This window comes from Elaeis guineensis, chromosome 10 (assembly GCF_000442705.2).
Source record: "Elaeis guineensis isolate ETL-2024a chromosome 10, EG11, whole genome shotgun sequence".
NCBI lineage: Eukaryota > Viridiplantae > Streptophyta > Magnoliopsida > Arecales > Arecaceae > Elaeis > Elaeis guineensis.
Genome location: NC_026002.2, coordinates 17340915 through 17367505, shown reverse-complemented (window position 1 = coordinate 17367505; position 26591 = coordinate 17340915). Strand labels below are relative to the sequence as shown.

Below are 26591 nucleotides of genomic sequence, written 5' to 3'. Positions count from 1 at the left end.
CAAGAACTTTCGGAAGATTGAATAACCAGCTAAAAATGCCTCTGTGGTGGCAGACACTAAATACACAAAATGAAAAAGCAGAAATCCAGATCGAGATAGTTTCTTTGTAAATGAACATGCTCAATACGTATCAAAATTTTGTGAAAGTAATATCCAGAAATTCCAGAAGATATGAAAGTAGGTCTAATGCAGGATAGCCTTGATTAGGGAAATTCAAGGATGCTTAACAGGTTGTTTTGAGCTAAAAAAATAGGAAAATTGTGTAAGAAGATAGGGCTTATGTTGGTATATGGATGGGGAGAGATTTGGGTGCAAAATAGAGGTAAAAAGATGAAGTTTTGAGGCTTTTGTCAGCTAGAAGTAGAAAAATGGGAATAGAAGTTTTGTTTGTTTTGTGAATTTGAAGGCTAATCGGTAGATGGGTGGCTATGGATTTTGTTGCTTTTGGTTGCTAGGGTTTAGTGGGGATGGAATCAGATCTGAATTTAAGGTTTTAGGATGCTGTAATTTTATTTTTTTATTAAAAAAAGGAAAGAAAAAGAAAAGAGAGAGAATTTTCTAGGCATCACACCTAGGGCTGATTCTAAAAACTTAAGAAATGTTAATAAAATTGAACAAGCATTATAGCATTGCTGAGAAATATAAAGTTAAGATTCTAATAACAATTGACCCTAAGCAAGCTCCCAAGAGGACTCCAAATCATCCAACACATTACAAATCAAGGATTGAGCATTAGAACCAGCCATAGGATGCCTTTTATAGGTATTCAATGGCTGCTACCGATGTCCATCAAGGTCCCAGCTAGAAACATATTAGCAAAAAGCTTAAAGAAGAAAAATTAAAAGTTTTTAAACATTAGATCCCCACAAGAATTATAGTCTAGCAAAGATTTAACAGTGTGACTTAGTCATGTAACTTATAGAAGTAGAATTAAGATTTAGTAAAAATTCCCCAATGAAACTTAAACACCAGAATACAAAAGTTGAATAGATTCTTAATAGCTTTTATCAAGAGGTATCAATCACGAATACATCGAACTAAAGGTGATAATACATATAATTATTAAATGATACAAAAACCCCATATAAAAATTTAAAAAAAATGAAAAAAAAAACAAAATTGGAGCATAACAAAGTTGCCAAAATACTTGAAGAGCTTTCAAATATCAAATGGTTTAATCAGATGAGATTTACAAATTCAATTTCCAGAGCCATTGACCTAGATCAAGGACGAACCAAGAGACATAGTTTGCCCTTCTTTCTCTGGAAAAATAGAGAGTTTTGATGCTAGATATATCCTCCAGGATAAGCAACAGACTGAGTACAGACAACTAGAAACTGATACAACACTGCTACAGATTGAGGATAAGATGGGTGACATATTTCAGAGTGAAATTAAATCCAAGAATGATTTTCAAAAAAAATGATATAATGGGAAAATTAAAAATAAAACAAAAATTTTACCTATATTAACGAAGTGTGCAATTCCATTAGGCAAAAGTACTCACCTTACTTTCATTTGCAAGATTAGACATGCAAACAGCAGGATAACATAAAGGCTGTTTGCCCTTATTTCTAGCACTTGAATCCAGTTTGCCAGAGTCACTAGGTCCAACAGTCATGTTTTCACTGGTATCACAACCTACTTGTTGATAGCTTGATGCTGAGATGGTATCATTTTCTGCAGGGGATTTGGCAGACAAATGGGCATCTCCTCTGCCATCCTTCTCTTCACATTTCTCCATGAAAAGACATAACTCTCCCTTGTACATATCATTCATTTCTGAAATTATTTCCTGAGGAAGACTCTTTATAACATCTATATCAAGATGACATAATGGTGGCAATGCTGAAGTTCTGTTTTCATGAGATCTAGTACTGCATTGATTGACATCTGAGGGACAAGAACCTGTCTCCTTAATATAAATTGATTTTGAATGCTCACAGGCTTGTTGATTTCCACAGTTTATGCACTTTGGTTGTGGTTCTGCATCAGCCGATGATACCTCTGTGACAAAACAAAAAGTAATTTATCAGTTGTCCAAGATCAGAAAGAAAAACCACACACACATACACAGTTGGTCTACTCTCCTTCCGGAAGGACCAGAAACCTACCAACTAAATATCAACAATGTAAACTCTAAATTGAGAATCCATACAATTGATTATGATCTATACATAAAAACAAACTATCAATGAACCAGAACTCATGTCTTTTGGAAGCCTCCTACCATACATCAAACAGGCACAATTATCATTTAGATGTATAGGGCTCGTGTGGCAAACTATATCATAAGTCATACAATTTAAAAATCAACACCTTTGATCATGATCTACATATCATAAAACATGGATATACCAAAATTCAAAAGTTTTGGATGCTTCCAAACTATCAACAATGCAAAGCATCATATTGAGCCATTTAAACAGAATATCTTCGGACTACTCAATGCATAGGCATATGATCTCCAAAAGAGATGATTCTTTGTTTCAAAGTGGTCTATTTTCTGATGTATATAATAATCAACACTCCATATGAAGTCCCCATCAATGATTTTGGATTGGTAGGACCAAGACCAAGGAGAGTAGACAAATTCTACACAAACATATAGGAAAACTCCAAATAAAAGAAGATGACAATGCAACACAAACGGCTGCCAAATTTTGAGCATAGCTTGTATAAACACACACGCACGCACGCACACAAAAATCATTTATGTGAAATGACATGCTACAATAGATAACTGATTGGCATTTACCTCCAGTATATTGTTTCACTGACGAGGAGATTTTTTTGTGTTGTGCTTTGACCTTTTCAGATGAAGATGTGAGCCATGATTCAAGAGTGTTCTCCTCATGTCCTTCAAAGGCAGTGAAGCAGAAGCGACAAGAAGAACAGTTATTGATAAATCAGTTTACAAACCCCAATCCCCAGCCAAAAGAATAAAATAATGTATGCTTATTTGGACCAACTTTTTATTCGATAAAATGCAGGAAAAGAAAAAAGCCACAGTACTAGCTCAAATCAATGGATATGATGCAAAGCATGAGCTTATCAATTTCTTGAACAAACAACGCCCAAGGCAAAACTAGGCCAAATTGGCATGTGCAGGTTGCAATTTTCGGAAGCAGTCTGCCATCAAATTGCAGCACCTAAGAAATTGTTAGACTGTGAAAGGCATAGTTTGGATCTCAATTGAAACTCGCACATACTGAAAAACTTGTTAAGTACTCAAATTGAACATTGGATGAAGAACTTGTCATTTTCATGATAAGCTGCCAGAGTTATCAGATATTATGATATTGTCATTGACACAGGATTTAAATGTGAAGTCATTATATATACAGACCCACATGCAAACATAAATACTTTGGGATTAAAGTCGGTCATAGAGGCTGTGCATAGATACTAGGATTCTAAGGCTTCCTGGAACTAAGAATCAATGATTTAAGAGAGTAGAGATGTTACAAAGTACTTTCCATCCAGGATGAACGAATCAAATTATAATAGATTCCAAACCAGAGGGCCAAACATCAATCAGCATCAATTGACTAGTAATACCTTTTTTATCTACCTATAAAGGGCCGGAAACTTTCTCCAAGGGTTTATTTGAAATTCCAAAACCAAAGGGTTCTGTTTCAGGTTTTGAACCTAACTGAAAACTGGTTGGTTTCAAAGTTTTGGAATAGAATGTGTTATGAGGCCACAATGCATGCACACACATACATACGCATAAGCATATATGCATACATATGAGCATGCATGCATGCGTGTGTGTACATTCCAAATCAAAGTTTCAGTTTCAGCTTTAACCCTCAACCAGTACTAGTTTGGATTAAGAGATTTTAATGGAATGAGTTATGAGCCCAAAAAGTGCGCATACAAACATACATGTGCATATGCATATAAGCATATACAGATGGATGGATTGGTGGAATTTTTGCAGCAGTTTTAGAGCTTTGGCTGGCACGTACATATATGTATGTATAATATATATATATATATATATATATATATATATATATATATATATATATATATATATATATATATATATATATATATATATGTGCATGTATGTATATATGTATATGTGCATGTGTGTGTGTGTGTGTGTGTATGTGCATGTATGCATGTGTGTGTATATATATATATGTATGTATGTATGTATGTATGTATATGTGCATGTATGTATGTATGTATGTATATATGTATATGTGCATGTATGTATAATATATATATATATATATATATATATATATATATATATATATATATATATATATATATGTATGTATGTATGTATGTATATATGTATATGTGCATGTATGTATGTATATATATATACACACACACAATACACATATATAGATATATAGATACACACACACACACACACATATATATATATGTATGTATGTATGTAAATGTAAAACAATAAATTATTTGACATAATTTTCACCATCCTAGATCTCTATCTAGGAATGACCTTTTGAACATTTTAATTTTTTGATTATCTCAATGTGAAGTATCAAAACAGTGTATATAGAAAGACCATAACAAATCTTTTTATTTTTAATTAAATCTAAATTTTGAGTTATCTTGTTTTCAGCTAAAACTCTGACATTATTGACACTATCAAAACCAAAAAAAAATTGAATAAACCATTACTCACCTGGAGACTAGTATCAAACTAAAAACTAAAACAGCATACACATAAAATAACTAAAAGATATGAGTACTTGCGAGCTTGCAGTTGGCATGGAACTCCGGTAAATGAAAGGAATCACTTGTAGATGTTCGCCATTGGTCAAAAAAGATTTCTTCATACCAAAGATCTTGGCCCTTTTACCCAAAGAACATATAAACTATACAGTAGCGAAGGTATATTGAAGAAGCATAACAGTAAAACAACAAAATGATTGATTGGTGAGATAATTATTGTTTTGGAATAATTGTGGGGCCTGATCAACAACCTTAAGGTTATTTTCTCTTTGTATAATGATTCAACAAAGATAGAGAAGGATTAGTAACAAAATAGTTGAATATCATGAAAACAACAATAGCTTTTAAGGTAACTAAGAAGAACAGATGCTCGACACTTGCAGGCTAATAATGAGTTAGAGAACTGATCCAAATATTGCAAGTTGGAACTAGAAATCCTGGACCCCTAACAATAATCGCAAATATATATTCCTTGTTTAAGAGAGACAGGACAATCTCTGTTTTTATTGTTACGATGTCGAAAGAATAGGGACCGGCTTTATTGTATTGCTTCTTGTGAAGATTTTCTCTCTCATAGGATGCACTTACAGGGGAGCTGAATAGACCATGAAACTCCAAAGAATATATTGCACCAATGATACCTCTTAGCAGTCCATGTATATTGCCAAGCAGAGGTCTTTAAAAGCAAATTTAAGCTTAATAAGATCTAAAATTTGTGTCATTCTGATGAAAATTGAAGTCAACAAATTTCTAGGCTCCTGAAAAGGTTAGACCAGAAGGAACTTCAATTATACCCAATTTGGTCCTACCAGGACAAGGTAAAATGCTGCTTCCTTTTTTTTTTTACTATTCCAGTTCAAACTTTATGCACTGCTTCAGTTTTATCCATTTTCCCATTGCGATCAACTAAGGCAAAGGTGCATGTCCCTCTTCATTGACCCAAATTTTTATTTTCTATAAATGACAAAATAATGTGATAAGGTTCCCAGATTGCCTACAATATCAAAAAAGTAAAAGAATAATTGAGACAACTTGTTGAGCTTATCTTGCAAGAGTAAAATATAGCAACATGATATAATATTATAATGATTAGTCTAGAAGCTGCAAATGTAGCAGATTGGCTCCTAAATATCCTCCTTTTATCCAAATGTAAAAACAAAACTATATCAAGAATTTGCAATAATTTTTATTAAACATATGACAAGATCTAAAAGTGTTGTACTTGCACAATACCTTGTCTTCTTATGTCTACACTTTCAAGCTTTGATATTTGCAAGCCAATGCCACGAATTTCCTTGACATCTGAATTAGAAAAAACTTAAGCAGTGCATTTAAAACAGAAACTACAAGCACAAGCCAGCTAACAATATATGCATCATATTTTTTCTTCAGCACATCAATGATCTGAAAAAAATATATATGAGAGAAAGCAAGAAAGTTAAATAATGCTCTACATAAAGAAAGCCAGAGACAAGATACCAGCTCGAGCTAACCATGCATTTGAAAGGAAAACCACAAATCAACTACAAGAAGATAGCAAATTCTGGTCGGTAACAGTTGGGACAAAATAAGAAGAAAAAAAAAAAAGAAAGCTCATGCAAAATATGCCCCAATAGGGCTACCAAAGAATATAGCTGTTGTCCAAATTTATGTTCAGACTTCAGAGATCACATTTAAAGCAACCAAAAAAACAATTAGATTCCATTCTTTGCAATAAAGAAGAATAAGTACCTAAAAATTGCTCTCCACCTATTCTGATATACCAAAAATGCCCTTCACTAGTTCTGCCTTATTATGGTGCCAAAAGAAGTTGTTCAACAGAACAAAGTTGGATTAGCGGTTTACCAGATTATTCAGGGATGAAACAGAGCCTTATTCTAGAACAAAAAATGATTGTTTGGCGGGAGAAAATAGAATAGACCAAAATAAAGGGGCTTATTATGGTTTTTGGTTTTTTCACTATTTGATGCAAGGGCTATGCCAACATTCATATCATAGGCTACTTGGGAAATAGGGTAGTTATCCAAAAGGTAAGAGAGGTTCTTCTGTAATTGCATAAGCTTATGTAAGACAATAATAAGGCTTCCAGGCCTTACTCACCAAAAGTAGGTACACGTACAAGTGTGGGTGCAGATTCAGGTGTTGGCATGGATGTGGGAAAAGGAGTCTCTTAAAAAATCCTTTAATAAGGAAGCAGGTGCAGAAAAAGTTTTCCAAGGAAATTCTGAAGTGGTTGCAGCACCCTAAACAGGAAATTCATGTTCCTAAGGTCCACGCCCCCTACAATGCACTGGCCTAGAGCAGCATGAGGTACTCTGCATAGAATGAAGACCTGAAAGGTATCTAAATAAAAGTCCATTTTGAACTACAATCTAAATCACTTGCACCAAGACAAAAAGGCTCAAAATGCTTTCTTGACATTTTAAGAATTTTATGGCCTTAAAGAAAGATGAGGAGATCACTTTGTTGGCTATAGAGAGTAAAGAGGTGTTTCATCTTTCATGTTATATCATAGTTAACATGGATACGAGATATTCCATAAAATCATACAATAGTATGGTAAAAGTAATGTTGTACCATAGTTACACTATAGCTATATTATTGTTAAACTATAGTTTTAATCTAGTTATATTATTATACTATAGTTTTTATATGGTTATAATAGTTATCAAAAAAATTACACTATAGTTAATACTTTAGCTACTTTTTGGTCATAGTGAAACCATTATTATAATATAGTTATAAAAATTAGAGTGTTTTGAAACCTAGCTTGACTCTTGAAGCATTTTGTTGTCTTGGTCACGAGTCAGAAAATCAACTCTGGGTCAACCATGGTCAACCCATTAACCTATAAATTAATAATAAACTTCTCAGTCCTCCTCTCCGAATACATTTCCTTTTCTTCTCACCTTTCTTGATCCCCAATCCTAACTAAGCCCTCTCCATCCACCACCCATGCTTCCTTTGATCCATCCACCGATTGCTTGCTTGCTTATCCAGCAACAAGCCACTGCTATCTCAGCAGCACAAGACCTCAACAGCAGCTACCACTTCGAGCTTCATCATGAGAGGGAAGTAGACATCAGCTACACCAGCCTTCATGACATCCTCTCTCTCTCTCTCTCCCCCTCCTCCACCATCAACAGCCTCCTCTCCCCACCCCTGATGTTAGCAAGATCCAGATCCAGAAATGGATGGCAAAGCAGACCATCCATACCTACATCCAGCCCACGTTCTCATTGTTGGAGTCTACCCACATGGGTCGGCAAGTCACCCAAGTTTGAGATTGAACCAACCCGTGGACTTGTGGATCACAGGTCGGACAGGTCAATCCCATAGAACCTGCCATATCTTAAAACATTGATTTATACTGATAATTATAATACAGTTACACTGCAGCTGGGATGTCCTATTAGCTTAAATGACACACTGCATGCTATTCACTATACTACAGCTGGGATGTGATATTAGTTTCAATGACACTGCATACTATTCAACATGCATACATCCTTTCATTATTGATTGTGTCACAATATATAGCTCTAAATTATCATGTAATGCACAAAACAACTCTTAGAAACATTAAAAATAAGTCCAAAAAGCCCAATTCTTAAAAAAAATAATTTAAAAAAAAAATCATGCTCATGCATGCCAAACCATGACATTGCAACAAGCCTGAGAATTGCAGCATGCCGAACCATTCGAAGTGTTGACACTAGCTAAGCCAACCCCTAGCCAACCTTGGCATCACATATGATACCTAAGTTCTTAGTCCATGCACTCCTCTCTTGCCGAAGCATCCTAGCTAACAATTGGATATCCAGTGTACAAAGATTTGTCACAATTGAGAGACAATCAGCATAAAGGCTCAAAACTTTGATGTATCTTCTAACATTAAAGCTGGTCACATACGGTTTAAAAAAAAAAAAAAATTAGGCTAGGTCTAATTACTAGGTGCAAGGAAATATCACTAATTTGACACAATATAGATCTTACTTAAAGCAAATGAAAAATTAAAATTCAAAAAAAATAAAATAAAATAAAAGCCCTCAAGACTAGACTTACCAATATGTAAGGATGCAAAAATTTGTTTGGTTATCCTCTGAAGTGGAACGATATTATCAGTGGGAACAGGAATCTGTAAAAAAAAGAATAATGAGCATACCAGAAATAATATAGCTTCTTTCCAAAGGAAAGCTCCAAACAGTGGTATAAATGTGTTCATAAGCGTGAAGTGTGTGGGTACACGCACAAGGACAACCTAATATGTTGTATTTGCTAACGATATAACAAATTAATTCATGCATATGTTGGATTACAAATGCACTAATTCACATATATCCACTCTTCTAGCTTTCTCTGTTCTCATGAATTTCTGACATACTATATCAAATACAGCACAGAAACAACAGGCACACGCGCATGGTTGCCCAAGCACACATGCATTAACATAAACAGAAGTTATAAAAAAGGAGCAATGTCTTCATTGGTATCAACAATTACCGTCATGGACCGGCTCATAGTTTCACAGTCGCCGCATCCCATGAACTTTATTGGTTCTTCAGCCCCTTTCTTCCTCTTTTTCACCTAAAGAAATGCACCAAAATATCTTGTGTTGACATGTATCATCTATTACAACTTAGAAATCTCTGAGCTTTTGTTGAGTACATCTCTTTTGGTATAGAAAAGCAAAAAAGTCATAGACAAAATTTGAAGTGAAGAATAATTTTGGCAAATACCTTCAGAGTGATGGTGCGTCCCTGCATTCCACATCCCTGCAACCGCAATGAGACCTCCTTGCAAAGATTCATAAGAAAATTTTGACACTGAAATAGCCAAAAGAGAAATGATAAAATGCAGAATATTAGTAAATATAAAAGAAAGAAATATTTAAAAAAATTATAAAAATGAAAAGAAAAAAAAAAACATCGTCTTCAACTTCTGCTAAACACCCACATCTGTAATGTCGTCAAACCTAACTCCCCAGTTTACGTCAGCACCAATAGACTTTGTTTCCTGTAAATGACATGTATATGCATGAAAAGAGAACAAGCACATAAAAAATAAATAAATATTATCAGACCAAAAATGGCCATAAAAACAGTGAAAGAACGAAAGCACTACATCAATTAATGATTTTCAATAACAAATGAACTTCATATTTTTTAAGTAACTAGCAGCTATCAAAAAACGCAATTAGCCAAAAATAGACTAGGTAGAGCAATATTTAGAGACATTGTTTGTTTGTCACTGCAGCAACAATAGAGATAAATGTTGATGTTGCTACCAACCATAGATTGTTCAGACTAAATTCAGGACATGGCAAGCAACAAAAGCAATCCTAAAAGGATTAGGAGCAGGGGAAGAGTCAAGATTGTTCCGTCAGATTTTCGTTTCTTTTCCCTTTTTTGGGGATGTGGGGGTTGGGGAAGAAGGGAAGAGAGGGAGGGGCAATGAAAACTTTCAGTTAATAGAATGTAATCCATAGTAAATCTGAAACTATAATCTTGATAGCCATGTAATTATCTTTAAATACTCTTACAAGCTGCCCCCATTGCTTATGCTTAAAACAATAACTAGAAAGCCTTAAATGGTAGCTTTCTGAAATAGGATATATGTCTTATTATGACACAAAAGCCAGAAGTGATGTAAAGAATATACCTTAGAAGTGCAGGGTGATAACAGTGCATGGTTCTGAAAGTTAGAAGGAATAGCGAGAGATGCACAGGTATTTCCCACATAACCACTTGGCCTATCTTTGGGTAGGCTTTGGTTTAGATTTTTGACCTGTTGGATGAGGATGGGCTTAAAATATCAGTCCTAAACAAGCATTTAACCAGTGCATAGCAATCTATGCCAGATGTACCAGATCATAATGGTAAGGTACCGGTACTAATATCCTTATATTGATATTGTATTGATGCATGTAATACTCTTAATTTTGTCGTGCTGACATATAGACACAAAGTGTACCAACATTGATACTTTAAACCTTGGTCCAAAATACCAATAATGTTTCAAGACAAAGCTGAGATTAGCACAATATAGGCAAGCTATCTAACTTGATTTTTTTTTTAAAAAAAAAGGAAAAAAAGGGCAAAAAATCATTAAAGTGATATCTAGCATATTTTCTCTACTCATCATGAAACCTAAACCTGACCTAACCCTGACTCCGAAAGGTCTACCCCTAATCCATGTCCACCCTCTCACTCTTCCTATATCCTTGCACTCTCCCTCTCTTCCTCCTCTTTCTCCTGTGCCTTCCAATGCCTTTATTCCTGTTTTCTATTCCACATACTTGCTGGCAAAGAGGGATGCAAATTACAACTCATCTTGCCTCTTTCAATGCTCCAAGTGGACTGAACTTGCATGCGTTCTTAGCCGCCATTGTGTATCTTGTCGTTTAATTGCTACAAGGTCAGCAGTTGGTCTCAACCCCTAATACAGATCCAACCCTCCCTCCCTTTGCCACTGACCAAACTCTGCTCATCCTACTCCCCCCTCTTTGGTGTTTAACACAAATACCATGAAATCCTTAATATTGTTTAGATTTGCTGAGATTGCTTAAGTATGATCTATTCTCATGCATTTATGCTTGGGCTTCAAAAAGTGAACACAGCATCAGGTCAAGCTAGACTTGGGCAACATCTTCTTCCTTGATATGGGTCCATGACTTGGCCCAAGACTAGCTCAACTCGATAGATGCCAGTCTAAAATATGAAATTGTTGAAATCAATAAAATTTAGGTATAACATGAAATGGGGCTGTAAGACCATCCCACCCGGTCTGAGCCCCTTTCATGGCTGATTGATAACATAGATAAAGAGAAAGAGGAAGAGAACTATAATAACGTGTATAAGATAAGAAAAAGAGGAAGAGGTGGTAATTCTATGGGCCTCACCACCAACAGAAAATTAGACCATTTGAAATCTTCAATATCAGAAGAGCTGTTTAATTGATACAACCCCACTAAAAGACTTCCATAGCACAAGTTCTCACTCATACTTGGTGCTCCCACATCAAGGATGGAATACAAATTAGTTAGTGTAGAGATAAGTGTTTCAACTATTCACTAGGAATTCAAATTTGGAGATAATGGATTGATATCAAAAGCAGAAGAGATATGAATTCATCAAATACATTGAGGACCTTTTGTTGGTGAACTCTGGGAAACTGCTGAGGGAAGTGGCCAGTTTTAAACTTCGGAGGGATTGGGGTGTGAAAGAATGGGGGTAAAGGAAGCTGAACACACCCCTGGCCTCTACTTGGCTCTGCAACCAGATCAGGAGTTTGGATGGAGAAGAAAGGTGCCTAAAAGGTCTGCATGATCAAGGCATGCATTTGAAACTAGAAAAACTAATAAAAATAAATAGGTGAAGTTGGATAGATTATCATGCTAAGCAATCATAAAGATGCAGTGTATGTGCATTTGTGCATTGTGCAAATTAGAAATTTAGAATGTCCAAATGAGTGCCACGTAAAACTAGGTAACACAGTATATAACTTATGTAAGAAACATCGGCATATATGATAAAGCGCACAAGGCCAATTAGGAAGAGCTGAAGAAGGCTCAGGTTTTTGTGGAAGGATCAGCAAAAATGAGAGCATTACCTTATTCATGCCAAGAAGTTACAAAAGCAAAAAAAGAGAACGAAATCAAAAAAAACTAAATATATGGACTTTGAAGAATCTTGACAGGAATGGACGACAATAAGTATCATAAATCAGATTGCACAAAGAAGCAACATGAATAGTGGATTATGATTATATTACAACATTCAGACTTAAATGATTGAGGATGCTTCACTTAAGCATTCTTCACTATGACACAGATACTGCATTGCAGTTTTCTACAAACAGGCAGCAAGGATAATAAATAAACAAGTGAACAAAGAGAATATAAACAACAAACTAAAGAAAGAATACTTTTTCAAAACAAGAACCTCCAGCTTTTAGAAACACCTTGATGATGCAGTTGTTTTAATAGACACATATGTCACCATAATGATATAAAGATGCATATTTCATCCATCATAATGATCAACTCAACTTCAAAATTGTAAAAACTACTATTCTACAAGAAGAGAGATACTCTCAGACTACTGAACAAAAATTTTCAACAGGATAAACCACACTAAAGTACATGGAAGTGAATGAATCGACATTAGAGATGAATGTAATACATGTTGACAAGTAAAATAGATTCCTTCGCAATGCATATTCATCTAGTCATTTGCACAGATGGGGCTCCACAAAAGATACAATGAGATCCTTCCAACAAACCTGAACAACTTCAACCATTCGGTCATCAATTCCTCGACAGTAGTTCCACAGCATATCACCAATTTTGGTACCAAAGTCCATGTGAAGGGCTTCCTACAAAAGGGATGAAATGTACATAACTTAGTTCTTTTAGAAAGAACAAAATATAGATGCAAACTGCAGATATAAGGAATTCAAATTATACATACATAATTGTATGCAGAAAAGAAAAGAACAGTAAGAGACAGAAATTTTATATCGCAGAAACAACAATAGACCATGTGTCTGTTGGTCCATCAGATCAGATTCACATAGATCGAAATGAATGAAAAAAAATAAATGGGATCTCGTCTTGTCTTCTTCTCCCAGAGGCCTGAGCATACTGTATCTCCAAAATTTATAGTAGCTTAAATCTTTGAGTTTGAGGAATCGCCCCTACTTTCGCTTATCAACTCGATCAGAATCCCGTACATATCTGGTTCTTCCATCTGATCATAAAATCCATTCAAACCTCCTGACATTCCGTCATCAAGAGCACTAAAATTTACTGGCATCAAAATATTGATTTGAGATCATTATTTATCTCCACAGCTTGGTATCAAAGGTAAATCATGACAAAACCCTAACAAAATGAATAACAAAATTAATTGGCTTCAAAATAGGATTTTTGAGCAATATGTTAGTGAGTTCAAGTGCAATTCCCCAAGTCAAATTGGAGATACGAAAACTCTGATAGGCAGATGAGATGTTTGAAGAGCTTAATGGTTTCACTAAAGCAAAAGAAATATTTACTCCTCCCATGTCAGGACTTTTAAGCAAGCCAGGGATGCACCGAGTGGTCAGAACTTTTTAAGAGAAGGGACGTGAAGGATGCACTGAGTGAACAGAGTCAGTTAAGCTGAACACTAACCATTCAAAGGCACCAGGGTGAAAGATCTACTAGTTTAGAATCATATAATCAAAGACCAATCGATTTCAGATCTTTCCCATAACTTGAAAACAGAATATAAATGAATGAATGAAGATCACTGAGAATCAAGCCACTAAAGGAAGATCCATATTTATTTGATGACTATGATCACATCTTGGCAATATGATGATTAGATCCTTAATTAAATCATTCGTTCACATAATCCAACGATTGATTAGCAATGACACAGGCTTTTGTCATAATAAACCACACAAGCAATTCAATGGTCCAAATTGCCCAATCATGCAGTGGTCCATGACTTGTCATCTAAGTTTGACTGGTTGGTGCAGTATGTACCCATTGTACATAATGTTCAGCCAAAGTTCAAAAAACTGGATGGTGCAGTATGTACCTATTGTCATGTACTGTCAAAGCTGTGGCTGTATCAATTTAGTGAAATACCCTCCCAATTGCTCGAACAGACCTAAATCAAGTAGTGTGGAACAGATCCAGGTCAATTCACAAAAAACTGAGAATGAAGTGGTCCAGAACCAAGAAATATGCCTGATACCATTTTGGATGGCTAAAATGACTCCTTTGAAATTTTTCCCCATTTGAACGTGGGAACAAAGCAAGGCAAGGGAAAGATTGTCCAATGATATTGGGCCACGCACTTGAAGCTTGTTTTTGATTTTTGGGGGGCTAGAAAATCATTCTATGTAAATATTTTTCCCTCCCTTTTTCCTTTCTTGAAAATTTGGGTTGAATTTTGTGTTTAATTGAAAAATCAAGGGAATTTTTTTTTCCAAATGAGGAGTAAATGTTGTCTAATCATTGGATTCATGCATTAAGAGTATGAACCTGGGATCCAAATCAATGATTTTTTTTCAACACTAAACCTACATCCAGAAATTCTCTAAACTTGAAAATAACCCAAAAGATGCCATCTCAAAGGCATGCTGACCATATTTATAAACACCCATATACCCTCTGTTGGCATGATCCTCAATATAATGTGGACCATACCCACCCTAGTTGGAACATCCTGCCCTGACATTTTGAACCTTGTTCATCAGCATCATAAGGTTGTGATGATATAAATGATGGAAAAAAAAGCTAGATCTTGCAAAGATGATGCAGCCATGAAATCTATGCAATCAAAGCAATCTGTCTTAGAATAGTCTCCGTTTTAAGCTTTCTTTGATCTTTTCTGCAGAGAATGGATGGCCTAGTCATAAAGCATTCATGATTACTTGTGCAGGCAGGATGGATAAATTAAAAGAGTGTTAGGAAAGGAGATGAACGAGAACCCAAGGTTTCTCCTAACCATGCACATATATGATGCATGCAACAATCAAAATCTGAGAACACCTTTTTCGTGGTAAGTTAGGAATACAGTTTTTTCTTTTGGTAAGGAGGAATACAGTTTTTAATCAACACAACAAACAGGCTAACATCTTCAGAAAACCAGAGTTGATCTCATGATTCCACCAAGGACAGCTGAAAGTTTGCAACTAGATCACTTGCCAGTTCTTAAGAGTAGAAACTTGAACGAGACCTCAAAAACAGATTGAATCATCCTGCTCAAAACTACAATCCACCTGGTTTTAGATGAGAAAGATGGTTTGCTACAAAAACAACTATTTTGATTAAAAAAGGTTTAATTTGTTTTACTCTCACAGTGAACAGCTTGATTATGCATCAACAGCAGACATACTTTCGTAGCCAAATTAAAATTTAGGTGTACTAATCACTAATTTTAGCTGCTAGCCAAAAATATTAATAGTAGTAAGTGTTATCTTTAGTTAGTGTCATTAATTTTCAAACTCAATTTACAGCAATTTGCATGTTAACAAAATCTAAACAGCAAGAGGAGAAGAAGGCACTATCATTGGATGAAAAAGGAGGGAGGAGAGGGAGGGAGGGAGGGAGAGAGAGATGAATAGGATACTCCTAAATAAAGGCTTTAAGGAATGGAAATTAGAACCTGAAGAAATCCAAGTCCAACGTCTGCTCAAAAGGGCAGATGATCAACAAAGTATCATGATCAGATGAACCACAGGATAAGAATTTTCTAAAGAAATCCATATCAAAGTTTAGAAATAATAGGTGAAAAATAAACCACAACCATGGGCCATAGCAAAGAAAGATCATTTGTGTACTCAAATGATCAATTAGCTTCCAGATTTTCTCTAATGTCATCATGTTGTTTTAATATAGGAATGAAGTCAAACCAAAAGCCTGACAACAATGCAACTAGAACATCCATCCTAGTAGTTTAAGAACCACTCTACATTTGAAAACATTCTTAATATTAATAGAATCTAGTGAAAGATTGGATATCATATGATTCACAATCAATAAGTGTTTCATGTCGAATAATAGATAACTATAAATGTAACATAGCACAATTGTTATATGAAAATCTTTCTCCCACATGTATGGAATTGCTTAAGAAATAACCTTCAAATGCAAAAAGATCATTGTTTGATAATGTAAAGAACCTTCGAAACCATGCGCAGCTGGCCACAAGTTTCAACTTGCCTGCTTTTCAGCTTCTCTCCTAGAGCATGCCCAATGCCTGGAAGTGCCATGACAGGGAGACCATACAAATAGTCATCAACCTAAAGGCACAAAGTATGACCACATCTAGTGAGAAAAGAGTCCACTGACCAAAGCAGACATTATCTCAGCTTGAAATAGTCAATACAAAATGATAATTTATAATATGGCAACAAGCAGCAACCAGTGACAAAACTAGAAATACAATTAAACTTAACTATGGTAGAATAAGGACACTTAGATTTAAAAAAAAAAAAAAAAAACTTAAACATAGAAACGTAGGACAGAAGATGGCTATTGCAGTTTTAATCTTCAGGTGCACAAATTGGTGATTACAAAATATATGATGATTGTCCCAGTGCACTAAGAAGACCCATCATAGCAATCCCAAAATTGACTCATTAGTTTTTATTTACGTTGGTATAACATTAAAATTAACAATTCAAATCAATGAACCACAATGACTATCCAATATACCAAAAAATTCAGTTTGAAAATGCTGATAAATATTGGCACAGTTCATGGGGTTAAGATTAAGGATGATTAGCACATGCAGAACTTAATTTATAGAGTCAAATACAATCATTTCCAAATTACATTATTGAAAGAAGGTGTGCACTTGCAGCCTCTACAGATAACCACAAGGGATCTAGGATTACAAAATCTGCCTCATCATCCATAGCATCAAGTCAATTTTTAGCCATAAGATATTCCAAGACGAGTTTGCCTGGGTTTTTGGTGTTCACCTAACATCAGATCACTCCAGCACCAGCACTACAAAACATTTTAGAACTTACTGAATTATTGTTAGTAAAACAATTCCAAACCATAAAGTTCAGTTTCCATCAATCTCATCGAGTTCTGTAGACCTTGACATGTTCTTATTTCTCTTGCAAAATTTAAAAGTCCTTCTAGTATCACTAGCTCTGGAGATTCTCTTATTTACAGAATTACGCCCAAGGCCATCGAAAGGACAAGAAAACTAAATACTATTTTCTCATTCTCAAAACCATCTTCTTTACTTTCCAAAAAAATAAAAATTATAATATATCAAATAATGTCTTTGTCTATGGACCATTTCAGAATACCAGAACAAAATTGTTCACTTAGTGAACCAGATAAGCAAGAACAAGACCCAGACAAAACCGCCCAAGCTTGCTCTAATGAAAACATTAGGACTTAATCACAAACAATCCCAACAAAATTACCACCCAAGAAATGGTAAATCAAGAGTACAAACATTTCTGAAAAATTATGTGGCGAGATGATTACCGATAAAGTTCAGGTGGTACATTTCAAATGCCAATATATGTAAGAAATTTCAAAAGCCAAGGCGCCAAGCAGATACAAAATATAGCTATTCATAGAGAAGATAGGAATACATCAAACAAAAGGTTGAGTGCTTTTATGAATACACATATAACAGACCTGATGAATCACAATCATCCACCAAATATTCTTTACTTGCAAACCATGCACACCCATCATATACTCCTTCCTCTTGAATTAGTCATATGCATTACATGTGATGTGTTACATTTCTATGTTTCATCAATCACAGTTATCAATCAAATAGTTCTTCCTTTTGAACCAGCATATCTACCACATATGCCCTGTGACATTCATCATTGTGTTCGATATTTGAAAACTCATTTTTAATATCAGTTTTGGCTGAGTCAATGAGTTTCATTTTGGAAGTTTTGGTAATTTTAATCATGGTTTCAGCGTTTTGCACCCAAAAAAATAATAATAAAAGAACATTAGGACAAGTATAGAAAGTAGAGAAAAATAAACCAGGTATTTTACAAACAACTTTGGAGTACGTTGTATAGTTTTAAATCTTTGAGCATGTTTCTATGTTTTGATGAATTTTGTTTAGAAAATTGTAAGAAATTTTTTACATATAGAATGCAAAAACCATTCCAAAGTGATTATCATGATAAGTAGATTATTTTTACGGTAATGACCATGCAACCAATAAAGCTCTTTAATCAGCATTGGCTCGACGTGCATTTGCACGTCCACCTTTAGTAGTCTGAAGAAAAATTAGAAAAATAGCACAATTTCAAAGAACAGATTACCCACAATTTCAATATTATAATGTGCTATATAATGTAATATATAAATTCATGGTGGGAAAAAAAAAGTTCCTAAGATAAATTCATGATCTTTCTTAGATTAATTCAATTTTCTAAAAAGCATAACAACACATTTCAAAAAAAGAGTGCAATGATAAATATCTTGCAACCTAACAATTATAGATCTACTCAGAGGTTTCAATATGTGAGTTTAATCTAGAGAAAACAGTTTTAGAGGCTAAATTTATCATTGAATAGCCAATTCAATTAGGAAAGAAAGAAAAGGAAAAATATATAAAATAAGGTGTTTTAGTTTGACAAGAGTCAATGGGGAATCAATGTATATATAATAAATTAGGCCCCATAAGTTGGAACACAACCAAAACTTCAAAACTGGCCCTACTTCCAATTTTCATAGTGGGTGTGTTTTGGTTTTTGTTTCAGTTTCAAAGTCTCCAGCTGAACTTCAAGTCATGATGCCACCCATCCATCAAATAATCCTTCCTCTTAAATGCATCGCATGCATCAAACATCCATTTGTTACTCTTTCAACTAGCTGGCAGACGGGATCAAATTCATGCATCATATATTCCTCCCATTTAATTAGATGATGAGATCCAAGCCTTCTATCAAAACTCCCCTGGCACATGCAGTGCGTGTGGCTTAAATTGAGAAGGATAGTTTATATAATGAATGGGGAAGAACCTCAAAGGATGGTCGTGAATCCTCCACTCAATATGGTGGAGTTGAGAAGAGCAATCACAAAGTTCTAGGGCCATCCATTAAGAAAATGGGACAAAGGATAAAGCAAGAAGGTGTGCAACCTTAACATAGCAAACGTTCTCTTTAATCTTTAAATAGGGTAAGAATGGTGGAACAAACAAACAAAAAGGCATTCCACCATTTTGATTATGTAGTAAATAATATTTGCATGTTACTTTGTCAACTTTCATGTAAATTCCTTTTCCTCTAAATAGTAAAAGAACATCTCAATATCAGTTTTCACTGGACTCTTACATCCAAACAAATCAAGCCATGTTCAATAAATAGGTTGTATGTTAGTCATTCCCCATACCAACTTCAAAGTTTGTGGATTAAAGATCACTGGAGGGTCAGATTCATCCAACAATGAGCCCAACATGGCCTCAGCACAAATTCCACCTTGATAACATTAGAATTGGGCTTCTAATGTTTCAGTAATTCATTGAAAATTAAGGGTTTAAAAATTTTGTGAGATGTTACTTATCCTAAAGCTAATTTTGAGTTCAGATGAAGAATATACATCTTGATAACAATGATATTGTAAGCCATATGCGACAAACAAAATGTTCCAAGTACTAAGAGCAGTTTGGTTACTAAGTTAAACACTTTATAGAACATGTTATAAACTTCCATATACCATGAACAAAATGTTTTTGAAACCCACTCGGTTAACCAAAAGGAAGGAACTTGGTGGTGCAATAGACTCCCCAGAATAATAGCTCCTGCATGTCAGCCATAAGATTGCATCTCCAAATAAGCATAACAAAGCACACACTTTGGGGTGTCTTTGGTTACTAGATTTTAAAAGAATAGTTTATAAAACCTAAATATTGGGTTTTGTTAGTTCAAATGTTTGGTAAGATGTCAAATCAAGTATTATGTAAAAGAAGTACCTCATACTGAACCTCCAGTTCAATGACATACTAAAAGACCTTTCCTAAACCAAGTTTTATGAGATGGCATAGAACTTGTCCTTTTTCTGAAAGCTGGTGTCCTATGATCTTACATCCCAACTTCTTGAAACTAAATCACAAACTGGAGAAAATCGCCCCAAATCAAGAAAAAGATCAAATCTCATCCTATCTCCCCCATGTCAGAATCAGGAGTGAGTGCAGGAGCAGGTGCAGGGAAATGGATATTAAAAGTGCATTAAGTATAAAGCACTTAGAAAGAAGGTCTAAGATGAAGTCTGCAAGGAGTTTCTGAAGCAAGAATATTAACCTAGTAGAAGATTCCAGACTTCCAGCCATTAAAATGTTCCTGCAAAGTATATTAACCTTGTAGAAGATTCCTGCTATTAAGATGTTCCTGCAATCTCCTTCCTCCACCTCCTGTCCCACCTCCCACAAATCCCCTTATTCCTCTCCTCCAACCCCCACCACCTTCATCCAACCTAGGTTGCTTCTACTCTTCTTCCCATTTTGTTATTAGGTTTTTACTTCTCAACCAGTGTAAGAGCCTTTTCCCACAAAACGAAAACTATATAAAACAAATCTAACATAATTACTCTGTAAACCTGATATCTAGGAATCAACTTTTACAAAGATGGCTTTCATAAGACTTGCAACCAAACAGCCCCTCTAAGATTTATCATGCAGGCAATATCATACCTTCTCAGATGGAATGAAACATTGACCATTTGGTTTAGCAGATCTTGTAGCCAGACGAGCCAGGAGTAAGTTCTCAGCTATCCCCGAACTTGCCGTACATCGTGTAGTCTCAGCAATCTCCTTCCTAATCATTGATGCTATTTGCTCAGGATTGTCATTTCCACGTTCTGTAACATCTAGAAATGCTTCATCACAGCTTAGTGCCTGCATTTTCCAGCAGATATTGTTTCAAGAACAGCAAGGTAACAAAAATTAATAACGAAAAAAAAAAACCTATTTACATCTTTAGCTTTCATACAATACAAATAGTGCCAGTACAAAGCTTTGATGCAAAAGGTGGGATTGATGTTATGGTGACACCTAGTTAGAAAGAAACATGTCAGACTACAAAGTGTATATTCATGATGCTAAATAGGAATGGTTGCTGGCAAGGATCCATAAGGCCAACCCAACAATATCTGGGATAAGACTAGATAATTATGGTCATGGTTTATCTTAAGTCTTAACTTTCATAGACTAACATGAGATGTCATGATTATTAAGACGATGACCATGAACTTTAGATGTGTAAATTAATTCGAAAGTGGCATAACAAACCTGAACTTTGTTGCAATGGTTATGCAATATGGTATAAAACTGGTCAGCCACCTGCAGTAAATCAAAATAAGAGCATTAGAGCAAGTGTAATGGAGGAAAAAAAAATCTGATTGATGATGAGGCTTCAATATATGTGAAGCATATTTTGGTATTAGATGACAACAATGTCGAAATCATTAAATGCATATTTACCTCTTCATAGGCCTCAAAGTCATAAGGTACGATGACAAGGTGAGGACAGCGAGCCTTGGCATCTCTCACAAACATCCCAGCTCTCACTCCTGAAAGCCAGCACAAACATTACAGGTGCATCGTAATTCATGATGATTGATGCCATAGAGCAGATTCATATTTTTAGCAAGTAATTTGGCCAAAAATTAGCACCATAGTCTCGTGCAGGATAGTTTGCAGAGGATATTTCAGCTGTTCCTTTGGGATTGTCTGAATGGCATACTGCTACAGGCTTATCAATCAACTCAGGATAGTTTCTAACAATCACTGACACAAAGAAACAGTCCTATAAAAAAAAAAAGGGCAAGGATGTTTCAGGATAAAAACAAAAAAGCTCTGGACATCAATAGGCACAATAACATCAGAGGTAAGAATCCAAAAGAAATTTCATGAACCTAATATTACCCAAATTTTCAAGTTAATTATGTATGAAACGTCCCAAAAGTGATAAAAAGCAGATTACCATGTCCATATGGATTATAGCAGGTTTCTGCATTCCAGAATTAATATTAGCTTTGCTGCCCTTAACTTCACTTAGCATATTGGAAAAACGTTTGCGATAGCGATTCCTCCAAGTTCCAATAAAATGCAGCCGAGAGTTCTGCAACACCAAAGCTTAAGCAGAAACTACTAAAAAAGTGCTGTAGTTATAGACTAATTGCAAACACATTGCGCATGCAAACATGCAAATGATCCAAAAACACATGCATACATATGCACAGCCATACACTCACATGCATGCATGCATGCATACGCACATGCAGATACACAGGGTAGATATATAATGTATAAAGAATAGAAAAGAAAATTTTACTCCCAATGCTGAGCTCAGAAGTGGCAGATATAAAACGAAACAATTGAATATGATCTATTAAAATGTCTAAAATACATCTGAACAAAGCATTATTTGTTTTAGAGACTCCTTGCCTATGTGCATGCCTGCATGCATGAGTGTTTGCTTGATTGTGAACGACAAGCCTTAAACATCCATATAATTATCAGCTAAAATGTTAAAAGCACCAAGTTTCAACCAACTTTCCACAAGGCAGTTTAAGAGATCAATGGATAGTCAAACAAAGTTCAAGATATTTTACAATCAAATTTAAACTTGACATCAACCCTCTGAATGGATTGCAAATTCCAAACCAAGACTATTTTGGGAAAGTGAAAAACCTGCCACAAAACCTAGAAAGCTAGTTAGATCTATAATATAGGTCACCAGCATAGTCTAAGCATGCAATTGGGGATGAAGCCTGAAAGATTTTGCGAGCGCCTAAAAGCATCTAGACAAGGAGGGGAGCAAGAAGGTATAATATAGGGAATTGCTTTTATATTTTGCGGATCACAATGTGCCAAAAGAGACAAATCAAAACACAGTTCCAATTCCAAAGTGGTTGAATGTTCAAGGCATACTAGGATGCCCAGGTCCCTTGGAGCCTAGGCACAAGGCACACCTTGGCATAAAGACACGCAAAAATAAAAACATAAATAATAATGAATACATGGTATGAAACATATTTAATAATGAATTATCAATTAATCAACACAAAAGAATGCAGTTCATATAAAGGCACATACAAAGGATGTGGCATGTCAACAAGGGGATGGGATGATCTGTTCTGTCCCCCCTTTCTGATGGACACAAAAATAGCAGCAGCAACTGAAGCAACAGCAGAAGGTGCGAAGGCACATTGCCTGGATACAAGGCATGAAGGTGGCACCTTGGTGAGCCCTGTGCCCTAGGCTCGCCTTAGGAATGCCTTTGACAGCATTGCCCAGTCAGTATTATCAGCTAAATGTAAAGAAAGCCATAAGCTTCAATATTCAGTTGTTGAACTCTGAAAGCACTGGATTAGTTCAGTATAACCGAAATAGGAAGTTGTAAAGCACTAGGGCATTTATGACATCAAATACCTAAGTGTTGGGTGGATGTCTGGTCAGGACACCACCTCTCAAGATCCTTTCAGTACCACGCGATGCAGCAGGAAGAAAGAAGAAACAAAACAAAAGAAAAACAATCAAAATACGTAGATCAGCCACAAAAGGGCTCGCTCCACGGGGCATGCAAACTTCACTATGAAAAGAAAATTTTATAAGAGGAGACTTCACCCTCAACCCTTGTACACCCAATTCTCTCTCACATGAAGTTTCCCTCACAAAAGCTCTCTCTCTCTTGGAGACCCCCTGAACTCCTGAAGAGCCTGGCGACCGCTGTCCAGGAGCCTCATGCTCCTCTCACAGCGCCTCACGCCTCTCTCTCTCCTCTCGGTTCGTACGCGGCGAGAAAACCGAAAACCACCCTCTCTGTTTCGTCTCAGGCCTTTTTAAAGGCTTAAACCTGGTTTAAACTTGATTAGAGAAGGATTAGGACTCCTTAATCAACCCAAATCACGTCCCAGACCGTCCGATCAAGACCGGGAGCCACCTGGGCCGTCCGATCGCGCTCCGGTCCACGGAATAGTGCCGTGGACCGCGAGAAACGCATGGGAAACGCCCACGCGGTCCACAGACCGCTCCGTGGACCACCGGTCCACGGTGGACCGGGGATGGGCCAGCAGGCCGCTGGGTCGCGCGTCCCGCGCGGGCCTGGCCTGGGTCGCGCGTCCCGCGCGGGCCTGGGTCCCGCGTCCCACGCGGGCCTGGGACGCGCGTCCCGCGCGCCGCCGCCTGCGGCCGCGCCGCTGCCGCCCGCCGCCAGTCGCCGGCGGTCCTCCGCCGCCTCGATTCTCATGCCGACTTCAAAAGCTCGTATCTCCTCCATCCGAGCTCCGATTTAGGTGATCTTGGTCTCGTTGGACTCCGTTTTTCGCCGCGAACCTCGCTGTGGGCTCAATGTGGGCTGAATCTCGAGGCGTCAAATCCTAACAATCTCCACCTCGACTCGATATTCGCCTCCTTCAAACTCCGAGAGCTTCTGGATCTCCTCGCCCCCATGCCCTGGGGCAATCGCCTGCTGATCATGGATGGACAAACATGGGAGTCGAGCCAGGCTGCTCGATCCCATCTCCGTCGTATGCTGTGCTCCTCCTGACCTGAGACCTGCTCGGGGCATCATCCTGCGGCAATAGGAATCTTACCTTGCGACGTCGCCTCTCGTCCTCCCGAGTCTCCTGTCTCGTGCCCGATCCGCCTCCTGGAGCTCCACCTCGCTCTGGGCTCCACCTGGCTCCCGATGCTCCACCTCGCACTGGGCTCCCTGCCAGGTAATAATGTCCTCTGCTCCCCTTCTTCCCCTCCAGCACAATCCTATCGCCGCGTAGCACCCTCAGGATTCCTCCACCAGCTACCGTCCTGTAGCCTCTCGAATCCAGTCTGCTAAGTGAGATAAGATTCCACCTGAAATCGGGTATGTATCGGACCTCCCCCAATCTCCTCACTGCACCATCATGTGTCCTCCAGCTGACCGTCCCAATGCTTCTGATCGCACAGCTCGATCCATCCGGCAGATATACAATGCCCTCACTGTTCTCCAGGAAGTCAAACTACTCCTCTCTACAACACACATGATAGGGCATGCAGAATCTAATATCCACTGCTGGGAAGAAGTAGATACCTCGTCAGATATCTCGAAGACATCTCCATCTAAATCACTGCCGGCCGTCGCTACAGCAGCCACCGTCCGATTTTTCAGTTGAGGGCAATCTCTGGCTAGATGCCCCAACTCCTCACACCGGTAACACCTGGTTTTGCTCAAGTCCCTCCTGGACTTAGACCGCCCTCGTTGCGATCTCCTGTCGCTCCGTCTACCGCCTCCTGCACCTCCAGAAGTCACAAAGCTGAGCTATCGACACCTGAGCTCGAAGCTGGGTTCTCCCTCCTGAGAACCTCGTTCTGGAGTATCGCCGCGGTGACCTCGTCCATCTTGATAGTGCTCTTCCCCACTAGAAGAGCAGTCACCAAGGACTCGTACGAAGAAGGAAGCGACGCCAGCAAAACCAGCGCCCTGGTCTTCTCCTCAACGTTCTCGCCAACGCTGAGAAGGTCGGTGAGGATCTTCTGGAAGTGGCTCAGATGCTCCTGCACGCTCTGTCCCTCAATCATCCGCAGTTGGTAAAACTGCCTCCAGAGGAAAAGAGTGTTGGTGAGAGACTTCGCCATGTACAACTCCTCGAGCTTCGACCACAGCACCGTCGGAGAAGTCTCGCTCAGCACATGGATCACCACCTCATCCGCCAGGTACATGCGGATGGTACTCACCGCCTGCATCTGTAGCCGTTTCCAATCCCGCACCTCCATGGTGGTCGGCTTCTCATCGCACAAGAGAGCTTCGATCAACCCCTGTTGGATGAGTACGTCCTTCACCCTTGCCTGCCACAAGGAGAAATTGCTCTTACCATCGAACTTGTTGATCTCCATCTTGATTGTTCCTGTTTTCTCCATCTTCAGTCTTGCTCACCACCACTGCAATCTGCGTCCTTGTACCGCCTTGCTCTGATACCACTTGTTGGGTGGATGTCTGGCCAGGACACGACCTCCCAAGATCCTTTCAGTACCACGCGATGCAGCAGGAAGAAAGAAGAAACAAAACAAAAGGAAAAACAATCAAAATACGTGGATCAGCCACAAAAGGGCTCGCCTCCACGGGCATGCAAACTTCACTATGAAAAAAAAATTTTACAAGAGGAGACCTCACCCTCAACCCTTGTACACCCAATTCTCTCTCACATGAAGTTTCCCTCACAAAAGCTCTCTCTCTCTTGAGACCCCCTGAACCCCTGAAGAGCCTGGCGACCGCTGTCCAGGAGCCTCATGCTCCTTCTCTCACAGCGCCTCACGCCTCTCTCTCTCCTCTCGGTTCGTACGGCGGCGAGAAAACCGAAAACCACCCTCTCTGTTTCGTCTCAGGCCTTTTTA

At 37.5% G+C, this 26591-nt stretch overlaps 1 protein-coding gene across 2 annotated transcripts in view; it reads right to left on the bottom strand.

Annotated features, from left to right (window-relative positions):
• The window catches only part of LOC105053298 (DNA repair protein REV1), a 37927-nt gene that overhangs the window by 5686 nt on the left and 5650 nt on the right, over positions 1 to 26591 (bottom strand). For both annotated transcript variants that reach the window (XM_073244352.1, XM_073244351.1), the window contains exons 6-19: positions 22201 to 22338; positions 21891 to 22023; positions 21699 to 21787; positions 21507 to 21557; positions 20910 to 21113; positions 16402 to 16521; positions 13009 to 13101; positions 9682 to 9741; positions 9465 to 9551; positions 9229 to 9312; positions 8791 to 8863; positions 5959 to 6027; positions 2759 to 2860; positions 1508 to 2007 (exon numbers count right to left, since the gene is read on the bottom strand). In XM_073244352.1, coding sequence (XP_073100453.1) covers positions 1508 to 2007; positions 2759 to 2860; positions 5959 to 6027; positions 8791 to 8863; positions 9229 to 9312; positions 9465 to 9551; positions 9682 to 9741; positions 13009 to 13101; positions 16402 to 16521; positions 20910 to 21113; positions 21507 to 21557; positions 21699 to 21787; positions 21891 to 22023; positions 22201 to 22338 — 1803 coding nt within the window. The remainder of the gene's footprint in view (positions 1 to 1507; positions 2008 to 2758; positions 2861 to 5958; positions 6028 to 8790; positions 8864 to 9228; positions 9313 to 9464; positions 9552 to 9681; positions 9742 to 13008; positions 13102 to 16401; positions 16522 to 20909; positions 21114 to 21506; positions 21558 to 21698; positions 21788 to 21890; positions 22024 to 22200; positions 22339 to 26591) is intronic.